The sequence below is a fragment of the Protopterus annectens genome, chromosome 13.part0 (assembly GCF_019279795.1).
Source record: "Protopterus annectens isolate FY-2018-M chromosome 13.part0, PAN1.0, whole genome shotgun sequence".
NCBI classification, from domain to species: Eukaryota; Metazoa; Chordata; order Ceratodontiformes; family Protopteridae; genus Protopterus; species Protopterus annectens.
In genome coordinates, this window is record NC_056747.1 from 163,209,079 (window position 1) to 163,235,724 (window position 26,646).

General features: G+C 42.5%; 1 protein-coding gene across 1 annotated transcript in view; it reads left to right on the forward strand.

Annotated features, from left to right (window-relative positions):
- USE1 (unconventional SNARE in the ER 1) overlaps positions 1 to 22,641 on the forward strand; it is a 393,299-nt gene extending 370,658 nt beyond the window's left edge. The window contains exon 8 of the mRNA XM_044090746.1: positions 19,722 to 22,641. Within this exon, the coding sequence (XP_043946681.1) occupies positions 19,722 to 19,904 (183 nt within the window). The 3' untranslated portion in view covers positions 19,905 to 22,641. The remainder of the gene's footprint in view (positions 1 to 19,721) is intronic.
- The last annotated feature ends 4,005 nt before the right edge of the window (positions 22,642 to 26,646 follow it).

Genomic DNA, 26,646 nt, shown 5'->3' on the forward strand with positions numbered 1-26,646 from the left:
GGGGGGGCTGTGTGGCCCTGCCCCGTGGTGTTCCTGCTACAGCTGTTTCCGCAGGATCATATTGTGTAGCATTGCACATATGATGACAATTTGGGTACATTTAGCTGGTGAGTACTGCAAGGTTCCACCAGATGTGTCCAGGCACTAGAACCATGACTTGAGCATTCCAAACACATGCTCAATTATCATTCTGGTCTGTGCGTGTGCCTCATTATGGAGTTCTTGTTCGGGTGTGTGTGCATTTCTGATGGATGTCATCAGCCACGGCTCCAGTACGTATCCAGCATCCCCCAGTAGGTGACCGTGAGGGATGTCTCCATTGACAAATCTGTGAATCGTGATAGCTTCCAGGGCAGCCAGCACACACATTCATTATTATGCCTTGGGCATCGCTCATGACCTGGCAGTTGATGGAGGGGAAGCCCTTGCGGTTGATGTAGACTCTACCCTGCTCACCGGGTGGTCCTTTGATGTGTATATGGATGCAGTCTGTAGCACCCACTACCTCAGGGTATTCTGCTATTTGGTAGAGCAGTTGCTTATTGCTGGCCAATGCCTCACGGATGTTTGGGAAGTATACGTGCTCACCGGCATGTGCTGACATGGCATCCAGGAACTGGTGGAGTAACCTGGATGCTGATGGTGTCAGATCCCCATCGTATCCCCAGTTGGCCTTTGGAAGGTACCTGTAGCTAGTATTCTTAGGCCTACACATACCTTGGTATCCAGTGGGATGGGTTCCCCTCTGTTCTGTCAGGCATGGCCGGCACAGCTGAACAATTTGCTGTAGGAGGTCCCTGTCCACCCTATAGCGCTCCACTATCTCCAGCTTATGTAGCCCTTGGTAGGTTACCCTGGGTCTGTACACTCTTCTCAGTCTCCTCACTGGGGTTGGTCAACAGCATTCACATCTTCACCACCCTCAGCCTCTTCCACATGGTTGATAGCTATTGCAGCCCCTATCATTTTGTTGTCTTTGTTAAAACTTCCCCGCTTGTATACACTGGTGGTGTAGAGTATGGGAAAAAGCAGAGGGAAAGGTGTTTGCATAGTTTATAGTAGTGTTCTGGGCTGGGCTGGTCTGCTGCCTGTGTAATTAGCTTATTCTGATGCATTTCACCTGCCAGCTATGCTAGTTCTCCGCGATTACCTTCATACGCGATTACCTTCATACTGCTGTTTTCCCTTCCCATTGCTTTCCTATTTAAGCCTGGGGTCACACAGCGCAAACAGTGCTCAAATGTGCACAGAGCTGCTATTTCCTGGTTTACCTTTTTTTTTTTCCTTTAAAACCAGGTGCGCAGTGTGTGCACTGCTTAGGCAATGTAAAGAGTGCTAGGCAGCCTCAGACACACCCCCTTGCCTAGCTGTGATAAGCTCGGAGCAAACCTGAGCCACAGGGCTCCAGTCCACGTACAGTATACCTGACACACACCCCTATGATGTCAGCTAACCCCTAGGCTGGCACCAAACTATTCCTGCTCTTACACTGTTGGGAGCTGACTAGCATGCAGGGGAAATCTGGGATTCACGATCATTCCCCTCATTTGCATAGGATTGCCTGTTAATGCATAGTTACATGTCTCAAATTGAGCCTCCCCCCACTTAGCAACCACTATTCACTGGCCATGTTGTCTTCTGCCTGCCATTGACTATAATGGCAGAATAGTGATTTTAGTTAGAATGCTTGTTTTAGATTTATTGTCTTATTTTTCCCCCTGATCCTGTTTGTGCACCACTGCCCTACACTTAAACAGCTGAGATCGGTTAAAAAAAATAAAAGTTGATTTTTTTTTCCAATTGTTTTCCATGCCAATGGCCTTATACTTGGCCATTGGCATGCTTTCTAAGTGATATGCACCCGTTATTTGGAGCTGTCATTGCTCTGTTTTGGAATTTGCAGAAATGTACTCTGTTACCGGTGGAGTACATTTCTGCATATTATACTAGTCCTGCACTGCCGGTTTCCAGCTTTCTAGATCACAAATTCACCTCATTTGCATGGATTTCTCCTGCAAATAGGATAACTTGCATATAGGGGTTGAGTCCGTGCAGGAGTGCTCGTGCACACCCCCTACAGGCTTTTCCTGGATCTTAGGGCAGACATATTGCCTGCTGGAGCTCCTGCACTAATTTTGCACGCCGTGCAAGGCTTGTAGAATCCGGGGGCATGTCTGTGCAGTCCGAGATATGGTTTAAAGTCATGGATAACGCCCTGGCCATGCTGTACTACAATGCCTCCCACACATTAATACTTCAAAACTAGCATGAAAGGACCAAAGATATAGATGTATCCATCTTCATTAAAGCCAAGTACACCTCAAGACTGGTCAAACCAGTGACTCTCTCAAATTACTCAATGTCCAGTTCACTGTAGGCAAGATACCTTGTCACGTCTTTGCTAGCTGTAGGTCTCTCAGCATGAACCAAGAAAAGCATACAGTTTACTTGGACTTGGAGTCGCTGTCCGTACAGCCAAGCATTTTGGTTATGGGAGACTACAACTATTCTTCCATAGACTTGGTGACTTACACATGCACAAATGTGCTCACCCGGGGGTTCCTGGACTTTGTCAATGCAGATGCCCTGGAAGATGTAATCTGCACCCTCCCAAGAGGCTCAAATTGTCCTAGACATAGTACTCATCAGTATGGGGAGGTCACTGGACCCACCCCTTGTGATGCTGTCCTTTGTAAGGTCAGACCATAAAGCATTCTAATTCGACATAACTATTGTAACTGACATCCCACAGGAACTTAAAAATAAAGCAAACTGCAGCCTACTAAACGATGGTATTAAGTTTCAAACCCCCTACACTCAGGCAGTCGACTCTGCTATACCTGTCTGGATCAAAACCAGGTCCTCCTGAAAAAACAAGCAGCCCTGGTGGACGTAAAGTGTAAACAGGTTGTCTGACAAGAGGAAGACACAGATTCTGAAAACAAGAGGGAACTGACTCAGCAGAGAAAGATTTTCCTCCACAACTTGAACAAGCAAATCAAAAATCTTGTCAAGTTCTCTAAAGTGAGTTACAAAGCTAAAATAGCATCCCTAGCCAAGGATAATCTTAAGGCATTCTTTAACTGTCTGAAATCTAAAGTGGAATGCCCAGATATATGCTGAACTGGCAGTGGATGGTACCACTTATATTATACTGGAGGAAATTGCCAACCTGCTAGCTTACAGATTTAGTGCAAACGTCACCCCCCTGTCTCCACCAGCTATACCCCAAAGCATTCCTGGCACCAGTCCTCCTGCCTGTTATTTCTACAGATCAGGTCATATTGGTGCTCTCCAAGGCCAAAAACACGGGATCAGATTACATCCCAGGTTGCTTACTAAGCAATCTAATACGGGGCCTAGTGGACACACTTGGTGCCCTCTTTAACCATAGCCTGAGAGCTGACTTTGTTCCAGCAGAGTGGAGAACAGGAACAGTAATCCTCTTGCACAAAGGGGGCCATCAACTGACCCTTTGAACTATAGACCTTTGTCTAATCAATCTCATCTGCGAGGCCATGGAAAGAATCATCACAGGCTACATTCAAACTCTTGACCCAACCCAGTTTGGCTTCATTAAGGTTAAGTCACTGTTGTCAAACCTAGTGGACTTCTTCGAGAAGGTCACCAAAGTCCTGGGTGAAGGAAAGAAGGTGCATACTGCCTAACTACACCTGACCAAGTCTTTTGACACAATCCTCCACTCTGGTATTATTGAGAAATTCTTACAGCTGAGGATTAACCCTTGTCAGTAGGTGGGTACCCAGTTGGCTCATTGACAGAACACAGTGTCAAAGGTGGTGACCTCCACCTCTAGTAATTGACCAGTCACCAGTGGTGTGCCACAAGGATATATGCTGGGTTCTTTACAGAGTGTCTTTCTTGGAAGTCCAGGCTAAAGTAGATGGCCTTTGGCTTACCAGATTTACTAATGATTACAAATTGGGTACAATCATTGAGTCCCCCAGTTATGTTGGCATATGACAGGAGGGGCTAATGTCAACAAATGATCGGTGCCAAAGCTACAGACTAAAACTGAACACACACAAATTCATTATTCCTTTTGGGAAAACATAATTTCCTGCTAATTACAATATTGACAGCACCTTCCCCCATGTTCAAACCCAGTTGTGTGAGATTTGGGAACACTGGTTGATGGCAATCTGAACTTCGACCACCACGTTTCCACAATGCGATTGAACGCTTTCTATGTTGCACATCTCTTAAGTATGGGCATCGCATTCAGCTCCAAGGATGTTACAACTCCACTGTATCGACCTTCATCAGACCATTAATAGAGTACAGTGCTCCCTTTTACTTGTAAATTACCAGACACGCAGAGGTTTCTCACCAAGAAAATACAGGCCCCCCCCAAATCATGGCTTGCGTTGATGGACAAAAAGCCCTGTCCTTGTATTCTCTGCTTTATAGGTTGCTGAGAGGCAACTTGTGTCTGCCCTGCAGGGCCTTCTCCAACCCTGCTCTAATGGAAATGCTGCACATTCCAAGTCAAATGGCACTGGAGTCAGTCACTGTAAGGATCTTAACCTAGTATGTGACATAAACAGAACATGCTGGAGAGAGCGAGATCTCCTAGACATTGCCACTCTTCTGGAATAAACTTTCAGTTCACGTGAAATGGAACTCCTTTATGACCCTTTTCAAATGCAGCTTAGACAAATGGATAGGTGACTGCAAATTCACCCTGGGGGTGTCGTCCATGTCCCTCATGGACAGTAGTAGTCATTGCTGATCATGGACTCTGTCAGAGAATGACACCCATCTAACGAGGACAATTGGGGCAAGTTGGGATTAACGAAGGCTAGGCTTGTAAGGGCTGTAGGGCCGTTAGCCTAGTAACCACCTATGAGCCCCTCCATCCTGCTTACCGCTTGAGTGGTTCCCCCTGTGGACTAGATTTTATTGCTGGTCTTGCAGAGGACTTGGCAAGAGCTAGATGTGGACATATCTCTATCTGAGAAACAAGACCATATCTTCCAGCCTTCCTAGGAATAAGTGTTGGAGTAAGGCTGCCATAGCTTCCCTTCATTGTCGTAGCTGCTGTCCTAAGGAACGAGCCCTCTGAAGAGAGAGATTGGTCTGATGTAGCAGGTTCTTCAGGGTAAGATTTCCATCCACTGCACAATCATGATGATATGATGGTCTGTCAGCAAACACGGGAATCTACTTCTGTCACTTGTGTTGAGAGTACATTCGATTGAGAATGAGCCCTATTGACTCATTACTGACTGCAATGTATATTCCCAGTTAAGCTAAGTTTCTTGCAGGCAACTTCAGCCATTGTTTCCTGATGGTTCATGAGTGGTCTCTCAGTTGACAAGTGACCGATACCATCTTCCTTCTCTGGGGATTGTCTTACAGTGCCTTTTTGCATTTTTGACCAATGAGAATGTAGCAGTTAGCTTTCCCTAATTCCCCCACAGGGACAGAATCCTTGTGGTGATCTTGTCCAGTGCTGACCCAGTGCCTTCTTTATGCATTTCCCCATTTCCACAGGTAATGACATTTCTATAGAAAACCAGACAGTAGAAGGTGGAAGTAAGTCTCCCACTTCTTTATTGCCTAGAGAAATACTATTTTCCTTGCTGTGGCCTCTTCTGGAGAAATGTCTCATATCCTATCCATCCAGCAAGTCATACATGGAACTTTAATCTTTCAAACTAACCATATCGTTTCTCCAGGTGCGTTAATGGCCAGAGACCCTGATGACCCTCCCTGGATGTCTATTTTAAGACTTATTTATTTGCCATTTGTAAGGAATTTTTTACAAGAGCAAATGAGCAAAATTATTGTATTGGGTTGCTAACCAACGTTTTGACTCGTCTATCCTGATTCCAATGGTGCTGCAGTATTTGGTTGACATTGATGTTAAGGGTTCAAGCTGATCCATAGTCCAAGGTGCATTTAGCAGCCATTTCCAATTTCCACTGGTGTCTTCACTCTTCTTCGCGGTTTTCTTTTCTTTTGTTAAACTGTGCAAGATCTTAAGAGGTGGATTCCTTATAAGAATACCTTTCAAATAAGTTTCCCTTTGGGATTTGAATTTTATTTTGCAGATACAAATGCCCCCTTTTGAGCTAGCAGCTAAAGCTGATATTAAGTACTTTTCTTGGAAGACTCCTTTGGGTAGCATTTTCACACTGAGCTTGATCGAAGGAAGGACACTGAGGAAACTCGGAGCTATAATATATAACATTAAGTATCCTGTTTTTTTGTTTTTGTTCTTTATTTCTTTGTTATTTATAGCACTTTGTGTACTGTGTATTTTTTTCTAGCTAGTTTCACTGTGTGTGAGGTATTAACTGGAAATTGTCCACTTTTATTAAGCATCTGTTGGGTTGTTTGTTTCTAATAACTTGTTGCAGTTAAACTCTTTTTCTAGAGGCTCCTTTAGCTGTTTAAAACTTTCATTTAAAGGCTCACTGCTGCTTTTCAGCTGCGAGAAACATTTCTGCAGTTTGTTTGCCACCCTCCCTCCCTGTTGGTATAGTGTTTTTATAGTTGGTGGCTTTGCAGTTGCCCGCCCCTAGTGTAAATTTGATCTGGGGTCCTCCTCCCAGTCTAGTGTCATTACCTCATTCTACCCAGTACAGGGAGAACATTTGAGAAGGCCAATCAGCTTAGTTTCTGCTACTCCTTTCTCTCTTTCCACTTAATTTTTTTTTATCTGCTTTTACTGTATTTGTGTTACTTCCTACTTCATTTCGCTTTTGCGTCATCTTAAAAGTACTCCGTTGTATTTATTACTGATTGGTGTAACTCATTCTAAGCCTTTTAGTTTAAGCAGTTGGGCTTCAGACCAGTTGTTTTACATTAAGAAGGTCTGTGGTCTGCACTGTAGTGGCAGGAACAGGTAGCTTACATCCTTCTAAGTTGGGAACTGCTGATTGAGGGCTCAGTGTCTGCTATTCTAAAAGTGTATTAATTCTGGTTTTAAGCACTTGGGCTTCAGGCCAGTTACTTTACATTAAGATGGTTCGTGGTCTGCACTCTTATGGGAGGAGAGGCTGGACTCTGCCCTTCTGAGCTGGGAATTTCTGGTTAAAGGCTTATAGTGCCTGCATATTTGAACTGCTTTTTACTGAAATTGGTACACCTTGTTTGCTGTAGCATAGACTAGATCCAGGCCTGCTGAATCTAGCTTTGTTTTTATGCTTGTTGTTTGCTTGTTATTTCCCTGAAACGCTAATTTCACCTAAAACACGGCTTTTCAGCGTTTCTGTGGATCCCTAGTGATATCTGCATTGCTTTTACTGTACTTATTTCCTTGTTTCACTTGAAAGAAAGTTACTGTTTGTCGTTTTTGCATTTAAGTTACCTGTAACGCATTGCATTTAAGTTACCTCGCACTTCCTCACTAAGTCAGCACTAAAAAATTAAAAGCACTACACCCTCACAAACTCCCCTTGAGTACCTTGTTCCCCATTGGCCCTTTTTTTCAATTATAAAGGAATTCCCAATACTATTCTAGCATGTCCAAAGGTCAGTTGTCAATCTCCTGTCCGGTCCAGCTGGTGAATCTGGGAATCTTGAGGCAATGTTACAACTGCCTCGTACACAGACAACCCTCTCCTCCTCCCAACAAATTCCAACACATGTGAGAGATGCAACCATATAACCAAACTGGAGGCTAAGCTCTCTCAACTCAGTACTGGCGTAACCAGTCAGGAGGAGAAGGAAACCACACTCACTACAATTCCAGTCTCACATAGACCTACCACGACAGCAAACCAAACACATAAACACACAAAAACATACTCGGAGGTTCTAAATAAAAATCTGCCTAAGCAGCAGAGACCTCCAAAGCAGACACCCAAGCAACCGCTACCCCAAAACAAAACACGTGCAACACATAGCTCCCAAAGCCAGTGTGCCGAACAGTCACAGCCCTTAAGGCTAAACAACACACCTGATACACTTGTAATAGATGACTCTATCGTCAGGCACACTGACGTCCCACTCACCAGGCTGAACAAGGAGAAGGTCACCGTGAGCTGTCTGTCGGGCGCTAGGATCTGCCACATAACACAAGCACTCAGGTCACTCCAAGGCAAGTACAAATATGACTCTGTCATTGTCCATGCTGGTGTGAATGACCTGATATGTACCTCCCTGGACTACATGAAAAGAGACAGAGGAGCTCTCTCAGCATGTAGCCCAGGCCGGTATGACCCTGACCTTGAGTAGCATCTTACCCTCACCAAGAATGATGCCACAATATGAAGACAATATGATCAATTTCAACAATTGGCTTAAGTATTGGTGTCATTCAAAGGGGATCCAATGCTTGTCAGCCTGGGATGACATGCTCGACAAGCCACGATGCTTCGCTAGGGACGGGTTGCACCTGTCACCCCTGGGCTTTCGGATATTGGCAAAGGCTCTTGCTTACCCCATAGTGCCTTTTTAGGCAAGGCTCAAAAGACAAACCCACCTCCATAGGTATCACAAGGGATAAGAAACTAAGAGTAATGCTACTCAGTGCCAGAAGTCTAAACCTCAAGATGCACGCACTCGAAACTCTCCTTAGCATGGAGAACATCGATATCTGTGCAGTAACAGAAACCTGGTTCAAGGCTCCCGAGAGCACCCCAGCACTACCAGGTTATACCTCATGGTGCTTTTCGGCCCCAAAACTTGGACCGAACCACAAGAGGGGGAGTATCAATATTTGTCAAAGATACCCACACCTCCAGGTTGGTGGCACAGCGCGAAGCATCAGAGACTATCCATGTGCAACTAACAGTGGGTAAAACTGCCTTCCAGTTTATAGCCTGCGACAGACCACCCTCCCAAACCCAGGAACCACATTCGGCCTTCCTGAGAACACTGGAAAATATGAAGGTCTCTCCAAACACCATTATATTGGGCGAACTACCCAAACATAGACTGGGAGCATTACTCTAGCTCCAACACCCTAGCACAAAGGTTCCTAGAATTTATAAACTCAAATGCTATGGAACAACTTGTTACCACTCCCACAAGAGGGGAAAACGTACTGGACCTGATCATCACCAACATGAGGACTCTATGCTCCAGACCAGAAGTGTATTTCTCACTGGTAAGATCAGACCATAAACTAATCTCACTGGATATTCACATCCCAACCCCACCCCCTGCCCAGAAAACCACAATGAAAAACTTCTCTAAAGCAAATTTCACACTCCTCAAAACCGAGGTGGAATCCTTCAAAGCCCCCATGCCTGTGGGAAATATGGCCCAGACCGCAGAATCCTTTATAAACACATTCTATGAACACCTTCAGGAATGCATGGATCATGCAATCCCAAATAAAACCAAGACCCAATCCTCCAAAGGCAGATGCCCTGTCTGGTGGACTCTAGTCATAAACAAACTATACAATGGAAGGAGGAAGCTACTACATGATAAAGAAAAATCCCAAAAAGGGAAGGCATCTCTGATCAGTATTAGCAAAAAACTACGGGCACTCATAAAATCGTCTAAGGCCATCTTCGAGAGAAAAATTGCACAGGACACTAAGGATAATCACAAGGCTTATTTAGTTAAGTTAGGAACCTGGGTGGGGATTCCCAGATATGCTCAGAATTAGTCCAAAATGACAAAAAATACACCGAACCCACAGATATTGCCAACATCCTAGCTGACAGGTTCAGCACAAACTCCCCCCCCCTCCCCACCAAAAGGGCAAATATCTATCCCAGCAGAGTGCTGCCCACCTGACATCTCAGATGCTCAGGTAAGAGCTGCCCTCTCCAAAGCAAAAAACACAGCATCAGTGGGACCAGACTGTGTCCCAGGCTGTGTCCTACATGAAATCCAAACATAAAACTACTGTTCAATCTCAGCCTTTACTACAGGATATGCACCCAAAGAGTGGCGTACAGCAACAGTGGTCCCTCTCCACAAAGGTGGTGCCTCAACGGATCCTGGAAACTATTGCCCCATAAGCCTGACTAGCTTGGTCTGCAAAGCTATGGAAAGGATCATCATGGACCTCATAAATAAAGGTATTGGGGACCTACAGACACTGGATCCTACCCAGTTCGGCTTTAAGGGCAGATCCTGCCTTTTAAACCTGGTCCGATTTCTTTGAAACAGTCACCAAAGCCATTGACTAGGGGAAAGTGGTCCACACAGCCTACCTGGACCTCGCAAAAGCCTTCGATACAATACCCCACTCGGGCATTATAGATAAGCTCACCAGCTTAAATATAAACCCCTATGTCACTAGATGGGTTGCAAACTGGCTCAAGGACAGAACCCACATGGTTAGAATTGCTGGAGCCATGTCAGACTCCAAACCAGTTACAAGTGGCGTCCCACAAGGCTCAGTCCTGGGACCTCTCTTGTTCGGTATATATTTCTCGGAGGTACAGGCCGACATGGAAGGACTGTGGCTGACCAAGTTCGCAGATGACTGCAAACTAGGCGCCATAATCGACTCTCCAGCCGACACAAGCATCCTCCAAAAGGGCCTCATAGAAACAGACAACTGGTGCCAGAGCCATGGCCTCAAGCTAAATGCCAAAAAGTGTATAGTCATCCCTTTTGGCAAAAATAAAGTGCCCACAAATTACCACATATTTGGTAATCCATTAAGTACAGAAGAAGTAATTAGGGACCTGGGGACCCAAGTTGATAGCTATCTCTCATTTGACAACCACGTGGCCAAAGTGGTTAGAAGAACATTTTATATAGCCCACCTAATCATGAAGGGATTCACATCTAGATCAGAGGAGGTCATCGTGCCTCTTTACTCATCCCTCATCAGGCCCATAATTGAGTACAATGCCCCTTTTGGGATGTACCTTACCAGACACCTGCAGCAACTGGAAAGACCCCAAAAGTACCTCACCAAGAGGATCAAAGGGCTCAAACAGATTCCATATGCTGCCCGGTTAAAGAATCTCAAGCTCTACTCAGTGGCATACCGATTGCTCACAGGCGATCTGTGCCTGACGTATAAAGCCATGTCCAACCCAGAATTAATGGACATGCTGCACCTCAGAAAATCCAAATCCCATCGAGCTATGTGCTCGAGAGACGTGAACCTCAGCACTGAAATAAATAGGACATGCTGGAGGGACAGATTCATAACCCAGAGGCTCCCCTTCACTCTGGAATAAAATGTCAGTCCAGGTTAGGCAGAGTCCCTCATTGACTCTCCAAGAGGAATCTTGATGAGTGGATGGGAGATCGTAGGTTTTCCCCAGGTATCACTTCTGTGTCACTGTTAGACAGAGGCACAGTATACTAACCTCAAAAAAGGGCATAGCAAAATAAATTTAAAATGGGTGGCGAAAGCCAAATACACTCTGGCTAGGCTTATAAATGCCCTAGGGCAAGATAGCCTAGTGTGAACCTATGAATAACATCAAGCTGAAGGGTTTCAGAACTTCAAGCTGTATATATTGTATCTCATAAAGATTTGAGTACATGTACATACCTCCCTAATTTCATACATGAGTAGTCATTGAAATTGCTATTAATCACTCTGATCAGTTTGTTAGTGTTTTCCTCAATGTTCTAGTGGTATAATTCCTGTCTTGTCTGACATATGCAGTGTCACCTGAGGTTTTACTTTGACAGAAGTAAATATAAAAAAGTTGATTGGTGTTTTGTACACTTTGTTACGGGTAGGGCATTTCATAAAGGAGCATGTTTATGCTTATCTAGGTAGCTATCAAACAGCATCACATTTTGAGAACTGTAAGAAAGCCCTATGAAATGTACCAAGAGCCTGTTCTGCTGGAGATTGTTGCTAGGTTGGGGAGGTGGTAGGACCCGAGTAGGAGTGACCATAGTAAGGCTCGTGGCAGGCCATGCACTGGACATGGCCCTCCCATTGCCCTTCAGTTTATATTCTGAGGTCAGCATGAGGGGAGGGGATTTAGGTCATAAAACTCCCCACACATGGAAGGATGCTGACCTCTTTGCTGGCTTTTTCTGTTTAACTTAGCCCAGCAAGCCTGCCCAGGGAGTCGAGGCCTTCTCATAGCAGGTGCTGACTCAGCAGAGAAACTCTCTCAATGCAGGGGGGGCACTGGGAGTCTGCTGGGACAAGCCTTGTGGGCAGAGATAATTGTTCTGGTAGAGGTGGCTTGATGGTCATCCTGTGTGGATGGGGAGAAAGGCTATCTCTTGTTTATGCAACAAACTATTAAGCTGAACTGTGTTTTGATCAGTGAGGCAATAAACTAGTAGCCTTTGGGGACATATTGATGGAGTGAGCTGGTTGTTAATCATTTAGAGTAGGTGTGCTGACAGAATTGTTTTACAATAGTAGTAGAATCATCAGGTATATAGTTTTAATTATGCTGACTTGTAACTTGGTGAAGTAAGTGTAGGCTGGTTTAGATTCCAGGCTTTATGTATTTATGAAACTTAAACCTCTGCTTAAGAATATTAGTGTTATGCTATGGTTGTATAACTGGCTCCAAGGCAGTAATGGGCTTAAATATGTTACTGACTTTTTTTTTTTGTCTGTTGCATAAACTGTTCCATCTTCCACAGCTCAGATGGGCAATTGAGTAGTGATGGTACGGTCAGCACAGGAACTAATGTCATGCAGATGGTTTATAACTTTAAAATGTCTGACTCAGAAGTTGGTCTTGGAAGGCTGTTTTATATTTTAGCACGAGTAATAATGCTAAGGAGCAAACAATGTTTCTATGCTTGAGTATTTTTTTTATATCCCAATCTAAAGTAAAACTGAGAAGGGAATGGACAAGAGAGAGAGAAGGTGGCCATCAGAGGAGGGTTGGGAAGGGGAAAGTGGAGGCACATTTGAGGAAGAGCAGAGCCAGTAGTTGTCTGCACCATTTATGCTGCTGTACACAACAATGCCTTTTTCCCAAGGGCTCTACCCCCGGTGTATTGAGACTATTTTGTTGGCTGGATTAAGCAGTGAGAAGTGGCTTCTGTTGATGATATGCCTTCTAAGGATCACGCTGCCTCAGCCCTTCCATCTCCTCAACGTAACGATTGTTCCAAAATCCAGCATCGGTCAGAGTTTGAAGGATGTTCCACCCAGACCAGTGGACCATCCCATTAAAAATAAGCACCCCCTTCCCAGCACAAGAGAATGGGCATGCCCACCCAGGGGGGGAGGCGAAGGTGTACTAGGACACACATGGGCTGAATCCCTTAGAGGTGGTGGTGTTGCTTTCTGCATCCTGGGATCAGGCTTTCAGCTCACAAAGTCCATTCCTGGTGATAGTCTTCATTAGTGTGTATATGTAAGCTTGTACTTTGAAGGGGGAAGGCGTGGGTTTCTGTAGTGATGCGGGCAGCTTGCCCCCCTTTGCACTGGGGGAGGGATTAGGCCATACAGGCACGTTTATTGGTTCATTGTTGGCACAATGACCTTCATGGCTGCCATGATGTTGGCCCCTCTGGATGTTTTTTTCACTCCTTACTTTACTTAGATAATTCCTTAGTAGAGGGCGAACAGATTGGTGTAGTCTAATTCTAGCAGGCTTGATCAGGTACAAGGGGGGAAAGCACCTAGAAAAAACATGTTAGTTTTGATTAATTCACATGTTCTGAAAAAGTCTCTTACCTGAATATTTACTGCTGAGGAAAGGTTTCAAAGCTAATGTATTTCATGTCATTACATACAGTAGCAAAGCCAGCAGCCCCCATACACACAAAACACACATGTACTAGTAAACAGAGAATGAGTCAGCTCACTAAATGTAGTTCCAAGAAAAGTGGACTTCACTTCTTTCTCCACTGTTGTGACCTTTGAGGTGGTATATATATTTGGGGCTGTCTGACCCCCCCACCCGGCATGCAATAGGGCTTGCCCCCTGGAAAAAAATGTTCCCTGAAGGCAATTTTGGAAACCGTTTTCCGAATTTATGTTCACCAAAACTACCTTCATAGAGTCAACATGAACCCAAGTAAATGTAGGCTCAAGGTACACTTGTCAGAACTTAACATAACTGTAGGTGTTTGAGTTTAGTTGCTGCTGCACTAATGTTAACCTTTCGGACTTGTGCCACAGAAATCCCAAGTTTGGCACATTTTCCATAGCTTTTAACATTTCCCCTCTCTTGGTCAGGTAGACATCCTCCCACCTAGACTTTATCAAATGTGTGGTATAAGGGGAACATCATCTTGCACCATCTTTAAAGTTCTTATTTGCCCCTGTAATTTACAGTGGTCTGGCAGAAGCCAAAACACTAGCTTCCCCTGAAATGCCTTCATCCATGCATTAATTAAACTTAATGAAGGGGGCTACTATTTGGGATAGGAGAGAAATGTGGGAATCAGGATGAATGGGTACCCACACCGACCCCAGGATGGTAGCAGTCTAGAAACAGAGTGAGGGAAATATTGCAGCAGTGAACATACTCAAATATCTACAGTTATGGCAATTTGTTATAGTTGTGCTAACTTTGAGGGATTTCCCAAAGCCTATGGACCTGGGTGGTTGGCCCTGGGCATGTATAAGTTGTAACAGCTCATGTAGAATGGCTGAGGCAAATCCTGTCCTGGCACTTGGGGGGCTGTGGGTCCAGGTTGTAGTGTAGTATACAGGAATGACCATGTAGTTGCACCCTGAATGGCCTGGGTGGTTCCCCCCTGTAAGGAAGACAGTGATAGCAACTGTAGCTCTTGTGGAGTGGGTACTTGCTTATTCTGAGAGTTTTTTTTCCATGAAAAGAATAACGGAAGAAGATAAAGTAGACTCAGTTTTGAGAATCTGTTTTGGGATGTGATGTTATTCCTTCCTTTAAAAAGGCTGTCAACAACCGATCTGTTTTCCTTACTTCTGTTTTTTTTTTTTTTGTCTATGTAAAATTTCAGTTCTGTGTGTACATTTTGTGTATGCAAGATCATTTCCCCTTCTGTGGGAGGTATGAATACTAGCAGCCTAATGGCTTGAATTAAGAAGACTTTCGACAACACTTTGGCATGAATGAGAGCTTGGAGCACAGGACTCCTCTGTCTTTGTGGAAAATGAAAAAGGATTGCTTGCATACATGTGCTTATTGACTGTTAGTATGGGGACTGTCTTCCAAGTCAAGTATTTGAGGGATTCTGCTACTGCTGGCTGAAGTAGCAACACAATGTTTAGGTGACTTTAAGGGGAGATTGTTTACTTGGGTGCCGCATCCATTTATGGGATTGTTAAGCTTGTTACACTGACAGCAACGAATAAAGCAAGGGGGTTCCTGGTGTAGGCAGGCAGACCTAGCTGATCTTGCTTTCAGTGAGGTGTAAGATAATCCTGACTTCTAAAGGTATGGTAGATACCAAAGGACCATGGTCACTTTCAACTAGATCCAGGCTTGCTCTCTGACACCAAATGATCACTCTTCCGTTTTCTTGGGTATTATTTTCTTGTGTTTGTTTTCTAGCTTCCCTCATAAGGGCAAGCATGACCTCCATGAACATTTTTCTAAAGGGGATGGATTCTAGACCATCCATGGTGTCAGTCTAAGGATCTTTAGGCTGGTCTGTGTGAGTGAGCCCTTGTTTTGGGGTCAGTGGTTCACATGCGGAGATAGTGGGACAAGGTCCATATATATCATAGTCAGGAGGGAGAGAACCATTGCTGCCTTGGGCAAAATAGTTACGAGAAACATTGTTGGTCTGTTGTCCCTTATCTACGGTAATACTCTAAAGAGAAGAGGAACAGGTGGATATGTGTATAGAAATGTACCCACTCAACTCATGGAGAAGACCTTTGCTGTCTTGGTGCAAAATTTTCTTTACTGTTTGTTTTCTGGGGAAAACCAGTAAAAAAGGGCATTTCTAGCACCCCCCACCTGTGGAAAAAGGCCAGTAATACAGCCATGTTCTGCATCCTTTTCTGAGTCTTCCTGTGTTCTGCTCAACTGGTCTAGCAGGAATTTTTCTTGTGATGGAATGTAAGTTGCCTTGAGGGTCAATCCTGCCAGCTGGTAGAGTACCATACTTCTATGAATAGCATGTACAAGAGGCAAAGGTAGATTCCTGCCTACTTGTTGACATACCACAGCAGTTTTATGTTTGTGTTTTTATGATTACAAGCAGGATCTCTGGTTGCCTAGTTTTTCTAAACTTTTATGGCTAAAATTACAGCCATAATCTCTTTGATGCTGACATCCATTTTCCTCTTAATTTTGTACCTGGTGCCTTTGAACCTCTGTTTTCCTGTGTGGTCTCCATAGGCTACTTCTGAAGAATCTGTGGGAATTGAGTGTGTTCAGGTCTAGCTTGAAAGGGACCTGTTGACTGAAGCGCATAGGTTGTATCCATTATAACCACTCTTTTTTCTGTCCACCAAGGCAAGTAATAAATGGGGCAGTTCAGGAAGTGGACATGACTTCCATCTGGACCATAGGTACCAGTATAATTTTCTCATGTGAAGCCTTACTAAGAGGGTTATCAGGATTGAGGTTGTCCTGAATCTTGATGTCCCAAGGTACTTCCCAACTATAGTCTGATCCAGCTGTTACAGTGAAGTGAAATTCATGGCCAGAAACAGCAGAGCAAAATCATTTGAGTTTGTTGTAAACAACAAAACGGGCATCCACTAGAGAAAGACACAAGAAACAAATACAACAGCAGTGCATTTATTATGTACTTCTGGTCATTGCCATCTGTGCCTTTGAGTCACTGTTGAGTTATAGTAGGCTTGGCAAACCTGGTTGACTAGTTTAGTCACACTACTTGATATAAGTTCTCTTAGTTTGGGTAGGAAGGAAGGCACTATTCCCAGAGAAAATTCATATATCCTTGCAAGTACTTGACTTAGTTTATTACAGAACTAATATTTTGTAAGCTTTGAACACTAAACTTTAGTCACAGTTAATTTTTCCTTTAAAGAAAAAGTGACTTTTTGAATCATTTTTTTTGCAGAACATTGGATCAAAAGGTTGTAAATAGCTCTAAAATGCACCTAACATCATCTACTACCCTATAAATTCTAGGGGGTGTAACAGTCCTCAGACCACCAACTTAAATAATTTGCCTTCTCTAGACTTACTACAGTGGAGTTTTGGCCAGTCAGGGTGTATTAAAAGGATGTGGGGGTAGTTGAAGCACAAGAAGTGTGAAAACAAAAAGTAAGCTTTCTAGATGTATTAGTGCTTGGATGAGAGGAAAACAGTACAGGGGCACTAGAGAATACAGAAGGGGGCCCATGGAGGCCTTTCTTTAGGTTTCTATTTCATCCGAGTCTGGCCTTGTTGATTGACTATGCTCAACTCGGATGTCTGACTACAATGTGTGAGTAGTTCCTACTCTCCTACTCTTCCAGAAAGATAGATTCTGTGTATTCTGCTGTTAGATTAGGCAGAGGCATGTATTACAGCTGAGGGTCTAGGAAAAGAAACCACAGTACCTCTGCAACTGAGGCAGTCAGTGAAGGGAAGTGATTGATCCCATCTTTTGTTTGATTAGGTTTTTGATCTGCCATAATAGTCCCAACTCATTTCATCTAATGTCAATATTAGTTGCTTCTTGAAATAGTCACCTCACTGCTGTGAAGTCACCATATATTAATGCTAAGAAGAGTCAGGTACTGATTTTTAATATAAGCATTCTGGGTCATTTTGCAGTGACAAAGCAGCATTAAACATGACTATGTCTTCTTTATATGGTGGACAATGCAGTGTATATTTAGGATATATCTTTATTGCATTATTACATCACATATAAAAAACGTCTATTTTTTCTTGTGAAAAAGGAACTTTTTATCGCAGGAAACATGCCTTGATCAAAACTCTGTGTTGATAGGGATAATGTGGTGGGATCACATTCAACACTGAGCTGCATTTAAAACTCTAAGGGTAGAGTGACAGCTGCATTTTATCTCCGAGTGTCCAAATATAATTCCTTGTAATTATATTGAAAACTTTAAAGAATTGTCATTTGTATATCAAACTGATTTGTACAGATGCTTGTGCTGAAAAATGTATTTGTAAAGCTTCTCATGTTAAAAATGTACCGACACTGTGCCCTGCTGGACAGAAAAAGTAATATACATGCGTTATTGTAACTGTTTAAATGTGTATGTTTTAACAGAGGAAACTGTAAGAGAAGAGGTTAATCTGAATCCACCTAACTTTGAAAATTAGTTTTAAATGAAATTACCTGGCTAAGGACATAAAGACTGCATCTTGTATACTTCTCAATGAAGCCGAAGACAGAAAGTCTGTGCTATGAAGCTTTACTGCATTGTCTTTGGGGTGAACTAATTTCTGCTCTGGAAGGGTGGAGGTTTGAAATTGTTTTATGACTTCAAGGAGCTACAGCAGATCTTAGCAAGGCTCTGTGTGAATTGTTGACACGCGTGCTAAATCCTGACTGCTTCTAGCCAAGGGGGAGATAGCATGGGAACCAGAAGTCATATGACCAGATGTATGTGATGTCATTCTGTAATCCACCACTAAAAATGATATTTTAATACTAGGTGAGATTGAAGTCTCATTGCAGTCTGTTTTTAGAACCTGACGGAGAAGGACACCCCTCACTTACTTCATCTTCTCTTGCTCTAGTAGATGACCAGGGAATAGTAATTCTTTAGATAGGTCAGGAAACTATAGTGAGATTAGTGTAGTCAAGTACTGTTTTTCTGTGTCTTTGTGAATCTTTTCATCTGTGTTTTAATATTTCCTAAGACTGAAACACTGGTGTTAATTGTAAACATATTTAGTATTTTCATGCTCTTTTATTATTAAATGTTTTTAAACTTTTCATTATGGCTGGTCCTTTAGAGAACATTTTAATTTTTGAGAGTACTTGTATTTGGTCGGTGACACTGCGGGCCACTCCTAAAAGCCTTGCTTTTTGGTCAACGTTACCATTTGTATTAATATTAATTTCACTCAGTGTAATTAGGTACCCTTGCAAGAGCCTTAGAGTAGCTGGCTTTGGAGTGTGTGGTGGTGATGTAACTACGTTATAGTCTGGACAGAAGGGGGCATAGCTAGAAAATCTGTGCCAGCCTTTCCTGTGTGTGTGTGTGTGTGTGTGTGTGTGTGTGTGTGTGTGTGTGTGTGTGTGTGTGAGAAATTCAATTCTTAGAGCGTGATAGCTACTTGGAGCAGGGGCCTGAAGCACTGGTTTCACAGAGTGGTGGAGAACTATGCTTGGACACTTGTCTGAGATCTCAACTCTGTAACTGTGCCAGTGGGGAGTCTTACTGGGAACCTGGAAGGAGACCGAGAAATCCAGACCCTGGACTGAGTGTGTTCCCTGTGTGTTTAATGCAGAGAGCTGCATCTGGAAATACTGGGTGTATCCATTTTTATTCCAAGTGAGTGTCCCTCTCCAGTGTCAGTGGTGAGGATTCAGGCTTCTTGATTTCTGGCCCAGAGGGGGGACATAAACATATATATGTGCTGGAAAAGAAAAATTATAGAACCTGTGCACAGCATGTGGTTTGTTAATTTTGTGCTGAATGACTTGGTCTTCAGAGCAAAAATATATCTCATTTGTTATTTGACTTTAAATGGTGGTGTATAATGTTGCTATAACTGAATGAGTTCTTTGAATCTGCTAATGCTTCCAGAGGTCTGATTTCTCAGTGGCTTTGTATATGCTCATGTAGTAAGATGTATAAGAAAGCTTCTTCCCAAATGTGTTGAGAACTTGGGTGAGCAGTGAGGTGACCTAGTGCTTATTAGACACTTTGGGAAACACTTGGCAAGGCATTTATACAGTGTTGCTACTATTTCAAAATAAGACTGCTTTATTTATGTTCTTATTTTTTTGCCTAGGTCTTGACGCAGTCATTAAAACTCGCTGACCACAATCTTGAGAAGTTGAAAACCGAGTCAGAGCGTCTGGAGCAGCACACCAAGAAATCTGTGAACTGGCTGCTATGGCTTATGCTAGTTTTTGTCTGTTTTGTTTTCATTAGCATGATCTTGTTCATCAGAATTTTTCCCAAATTAAGATGATTGCATATTACACCATTTGAACACTGCTGAGAAACGGTTTGTGCCAGAAAGGAATGTGGATGTCTGTGAATAGAGATGGGACTTTGACAGCTTAGCTCTATTAATGCATGCATCATTAGGAGGTTTTGGATGTTAGTGAATGCAGGTTGTGTGGTGTTGAATGACTGATGTTGAATGACTCTGGATATTTTCATAAAGCTACCGCAAATCTAGTTGACTTCACTCATTCATTCGTGTCCCAAGCCGTGCTTATTAATTGATTTTAAATTGTAGTTCATTAACTTCTATTGCATTAAGTATAGAAGCATGGCAATTTGTCCTCCATTTAGGAAGTGAGTGGCATCATTGTTGATGCGCTGCTACATTTACTAGATCTAGTTGGCTGTTCCTTCCTACAAAGTTATTTGGGAGATAAAAAACTAAGCTGGTTGACCCTGATTTCATTTTAATGCAGATATTTACTTCCCTTCAAGGAATAGGCAAGCTCTTACCAAAAGGTTTGATTTAAATGATGCAGCTGTCCCACTGTTGCTGGTAGATATCTATCGACCAGTCCAATTTCATTGTGCTCATTGTTTGGAATCACTATTGTGATAAACTTTTTGTTTAGTAGACTTGTTTAACTTGCAACACCAGGGTGTAGAACTGCATGAGGAACAGAGCACCTTTCATCTTTTGAAAATGGACTTTTTTTTGAAGGATTTGGACTTAGTACAATCTGCTGGTCTTTTAGGTAATGTGTTGACCACCCTTCTCCCTAGGTCCTCCTCCCTTGAAACCCTGTGAGATTCCTTCCAGGTTACGGAATACTTTCTTTCAAGGCAAATAGGATCCTAGAAGGTCTTAAGTAATATTTGAAGTGATAATATGGGAGAATTTCTGAGATACCAGTGTGGTTGCGTGATCCCTTGTCATCCTTTGAGCTGTAGCCATTTTGTCCCTCTCTTTTCTGGACATCCCCTGTTTTTGTAAGCATGGCTATTCTATGACATCAGCACCTTGTATGTACATTCTTGTATGTTGTGTGGGGCTTGGATGTTTGTATCCTGCCCCGGTCGTCTTTGGAGCTTTCTACTTTTTACACTATTGGTTGCATTGATTTGTTTTTGGCTTCTCCCTCCCACTGAAGGGTGGCAGCCTATGTCGTTCTACTTTTTCCCTGCCCGGTCTTTAGCAACCCAGGTCTGTCATTTGCCTGGGTCTTTGGTATCACTGTTAATTACCTTTGTGCACTTACTGAAGCTGTGCAGGGACAAGCATATATTGTACAGTTCACCTAGGTATTTGTCATTTTATTGACACGTAGGAAAGCTAAAGTTTTAGTATACTTTTCGGTGCAGCAAATTGATCCTTTGGATTGTGCTGAGTTAGTAAAGGAGTACAGGAAACTCCAGTATGTCTTGTATTGGACTTGTTTTAACAACTTCTTGTAGAGTGGCCTTGTTGGCAGTTATTAAATTATTTACTTGTACAGAAATGTGAAAGGTTAATATAAACTTAAGTGCATATAGCCTGCACTGTGGTTCTGTGTGGGGGGGGGGTGGCTGTAAATCTGTACTGTAGATGTAAATGTTTACTCTCCTTTCATGCTCCTGTTACCAACTTGTCTACCATCATTGACTAACACAGTGACAAAGCCTGTTGTAATCGGTCACATGATGTCCCACATGCACTCTGTATCGTGTGAATCTGTGATGAGTTAAACCATACTTGAACAGTATGTTGGATCCATGTTGGGATGCACTTGCCTTATGTACTGTGAATCTGTGCCAGGCGACACAGAACTTTTTTATTGTGTTTGGCTATACCTTGTTTGCGGTTCTGTGCAGGGATGGACCACACATTCACTGGTCTCTCTGAATCCATTTTAAGTTCTACCCAGGCAGTTCAGTAATTTGTTGTACCCCATGGTTTATTTGCCCTGTATGGATCCATCATGGAGCTGTACCACACACATGTCCTCTACCATGTGTGAATGTATGATGGTGTTGTAACAGTCATATGCTGTGCCCATCCATGATGGGGTACAGCATAGTCTGTCTGCATCTTGTACTTATTCATACTGATTTGAATAGTACTTGGCTTTTCTGTCCTTTGCTGGTCTATTCTAAGTTGCATTACACTTTTGCTATGTACAGTGTACATTCATGCCAGGTTTTTTTTTTTTTTTTTACTTGTAAGTTTGGATCTGTTTTGAGTCAGTACCTGCATCTTTTGTTAGTGAGATAAGACCTGAAGGACACATGATCTGTTTTAGGGATGCTTCTAAGCTTTCATCGTCTCATTGTGAGTCAGTATAACTTAGATTCCTAGCTTTTTATTCCTTGTTGCATTAACCCATAATTACATTGGTGCTCAGTCAAAATGATGAATGTTTTAACAAAAATATAAAGTTTGTTATAAATAATGCAGTTATTTATTGATAGTGCATATCTAGTGATAGGGTACAAATCTTTGTTTATGTGAATGTATGGCTATACAAACTGATTTATTGAGTTTTTCAGTTTGGAACCATGAAGAGAACCAGAGGATTCTGACACTGCAGTGGTTATGGCAGTTTGTAGGTGTGTGTGACCGAGCAGCAGTTAGGGATAAAAAGGAATGCTAGAAGTCTAGGGATTGTAAATTTAATCAGCGGATTCAGCTGCTTCAGTCATTGTTTGCGAATAGTTCTTGCAGCAGCCTGAAATATGACATTTTCTATTATGCAAATAAACTAATATAGCTGACAAAATGAGACACTGGTCTTGTCTGTCTACATTTTGTAAAAAACGTGTGATTCTGAACTTCCCTTCTCTAAACTTTCTACTCATTTTGTGTTTGCTAATCAGTGGTTTTATGCATACAGTATTCTGGGGGCTCTGTCAAGCCACAGTTGATTCAGACAAGCCAATCATCTAACTGCTGCTTTTGAATTTGGTTTTACTTCTTTGGTGGTAGCTATAATGCTTGTATCAGTAACTGGCGTGGGGACCTCTGGACTATCCTTGGTGCTTGAAGATGTGAGAAGATTTTAGTTGTACAGCATTTTCCCAGACAGTACTTGCATCTGTATTGATCTGTTGGGCCATCAAGGACATGTGCACACCCCCCTCAGCCACTAATATGTCCATCAGTATATAAGCTTTTACATAAGATTTAGACTTTGCTCCCTACCTACCTCTCTTTGCTAGAATGCAAGACAGACCTCTGCCAGGGTGGAACATCTGGCAATCGAACACTTGTAATTTCTTCTTGACCCCACCCAACTGACTGACTAAGTACCTCGTCCACTATTTTGACATGGATTTCAGTGGTGCTGACCTGTCCAGAACCTATATATCTGCAAGGTCATGCTCTGTTACTAATTTTAGAGGATCTGCATTCTCCATATTGTATGTTATTGCATTCCAGGATTCCACTATTTTTATTTTGCAAAATAACCTAAAAATGCAGTTGTCCCTGCTAAAATTTTCACACTCAAAGGGTGTTGACGTTAGTGCTTTTGTCCTTTATTTCAGACTTCATCAGAACCAAAAACCTCCAGTTTAAATAACCTACAGAATCAGCAGATGATATGCTCTTTCCATCCTTAAAGACAAAAACACCTCATATAAAATCAATTAAAATCTTTAGAACTGTGGAAATAGTCTATTAATGAAATACTTAATTTATAGCTTTCCTACTTTTAACCTTAAAACGCCTATTATTGCTCAACCCTAGGGGTTGGCAAGTATTTAACCTTAACTGCTATGTTAACTCTGAAAAGTCCAACTTCTTTTGCTAGTTGCTCCCTCCTGTGTCAGGTGTCATCCTGTCAGTAATCGGAAACTTGAAACATTTAGGAGAATTGCAGTTGACTGTGTCTGAAAGGGCACTGACCATGTGTTTCTTACGAATACTGTAATGGTGCGGATACATATGTACTTCTAAACTTTTTTCTTACTTGCATAAAAAGCTGGACAACTAGAACACAAAGCCAAATAAATCATTATTTTTTTGTCCCGCAAACACTTGCTTTTGACCTTTGATATCTTACTCGAAACATTCTTGTTCCTTATGAAATACATGTTAATATATGGACATTGGTGCACAACAGCCGTATTTTGTTGTTGTAACTAACCCATTACTAACGTAGTGTTCTTTCTGACTCTTCTCACCAATATTCTCATATGCACACATACATTGTTGTTTTTTTTCTTTTGGCTTTTCCCGGTTAGGGGTCGCCACAGCGGAACTCCGGTCCGTTAATGATTGGCAGTAGATTTTCATGAACGCCGAGGTGCCAGCTCAACGTCCAACCTTCAACTAAGGTACGCCCATTTACACATGTCTTTCGAACACCATCCAACCGCGGGGAGGACATGCAGACTCCACATATATATGTACACACATGTTGAGTGCTTTAAAGTTAAAAGCAGTTAAGGTATAAACAAAATATTTCATTAATAGACCACTATTATTTTTCCACATTTTAAAGATTTTAATTGATTAGGAATTTGGTATGTTTTGTCTTTAAGGAGAGGAAGTGCGTAGGTTATTTAAAAGTTCCCTTTTAGTGGATGCTTTTGGTTCTGATTAAGTCTGCAATAGAGAACAAAAGCACTAGACCGAATATTTTTTATTTGAACGTGGTGATTTTAGCAGGGACAGCTGCATTTTAAAGCTATTATTTGTGGTATGCAGTTGCACATTTCAGCATTTTGTTTGTTTTATTTTTTTGTTAAATGAAAGGTCTTGGCCATTCTGGCAATAGCTTCACAGCAGTCCCTGTACTTGGAAGAGCTGAAACCAACCCTCTAGTTTTATTGCCTTTGCAAAATTAAGTCAGGACTTTGACTACCAGCACCCAGAATCTTTTCTGATGCTTTTGTTTTTTCTAGTTAGTTTCCAGAGTGAGAATTTAATTTACTAAATTTTCTAAAGTCTTCTAAATCTATTAAGTGTGCTTGTGATAAACTCCCGTTTGGTACACAGTCTTTGTACTTATTCTGTTATTACCTAGTGCATGATGTTTTGTCTTGTTTTTGCAGTGCTTTTAATAACATGACCTTTTGCTGTCAAGTGGACCTATAAAGTCTTGCTGTATCTGAAAAGAAGAGTGCACCTGCATTTCAGCTGGCACAGGGTTATGCTTGCTCCAGCATATCGCAAGTAGCATCTGCTCTGGCACTTTTTGGATTTCAGGCAGTTACTATTGCTGTGCAGATTCTGACTCCCTACCCCCCCCCCCCCACACACACACACACACACACACACACTCAGGACAACCACAGTGATATTCTTCTCAGTTCAGTATATTTACAGTGTGTATCCTTTGTACCTGTCAAGCATTGTTTAGTTGTTTTTTTACTTTGCTGACTCCAGTCCAGGTAGAATAAGTCTAGGTAGCATTATCTCCCTCTTTGATATCATCCTGATGCAAGTATAACAGATGTCTGCTCATCTAGGTTTTGAGTTGATGCTGCACTGGCCAAGGCAGGTTTCTCACTCATTGCTTTTACCAGTAGCAGTGATATAAACGTTTTCATCAAACCGTTTTCTTAATGCTGAGTTTCACTAGAGCCTTCGGGACAGCTGTAACCAGATTTTATCCCACCCCCACCCCCGACACTGGTAGCACAACTGTTTGGGGGTGTATGCGGCTGCACTTCACCAGATCAGGTTTTGCCCACTTGGTGCCAGTGTCATTAACGCATCTAAACGTTGAAAGAAGGCATAGTTTCCACCAGTCTTTCTAGCCGGTAGCTTCATTCAGGGAGTGCTTATCCCACCCTTGTCATGAAGTCTGAATTGTTTTCCCCTCAGGCTGTAAGTTGCCAGGTAGGGGAGCTTCACTTCATTGCATCTGTATTAAGAATCCCACAAACCTTGGCACAGGTTTTTGTATGCTTTGTGGTCAGAAAGCCACTGGCCTTCATTTCTTCCATTTTGGAGGAGCCAGTAAAAAATAAAACAGACTGCCAAACCAGTTTTTCTTGTGATAGTCTTGGTGACTTAATAAGGGAACCTCTCCACAGAGGTTAAAGGGGGTAAAAAGTGTTTTCTTCATTGCCTTCAGAAGACCCTATGTTTAGAGAAATGTGCGCTGTTTGAGAAAAGGAAATTTGAACTCTGCCTTTGAAAAGGGATCGTCTCCAATCTCTTCACCAGGTATGTAGGATTCTTTACTGAATCCCTTGTGTGAATCTTCCCATAATGTCCATTTTTAAAGAACTTGTGTCCTAGAACTGAAGACATGCATTTGTAGTAGTTTTAAGTGTCTCCAGAAGTAGGTAGAATATTCTATTCCACTCTGTCATGTAGGCAGAGAATTCCCATCTTTAATTAGATCAACTCTGTGGGCAATATGAAGTTTAATCCTATACATAGGGACCCATGCATGTCCATTTTTGGTATGTGAATTCTTGGCTAATTGGCTCATGAAAAGAGGCGAGGATTCAAACTGTGTATCATACTTTTATTGTGATGTTTTGGATAATGCCAAAAGGACTAAGGTCTGCCAGACTTTGATTGTAAACAACATCAAAGCAAAGTTAGCTATTCCATCTGCTGTAAGCTTTCTTATGTTGTGTGATGCATATGATGCAGCAGACAGAGTGATCAGGGGAGCATGATCTGATGTTACTGTACACCTTCACTTGTGGAGCAATAGATGCCATACTTTGAGGATGCCAAGGCCACTTTCTTGGATGTGTCCTTTGGGAGCTGAGATTGCCATTTCAGGAGCAATCCTTTTCCATTGCAGGGATCTCCCTCTACC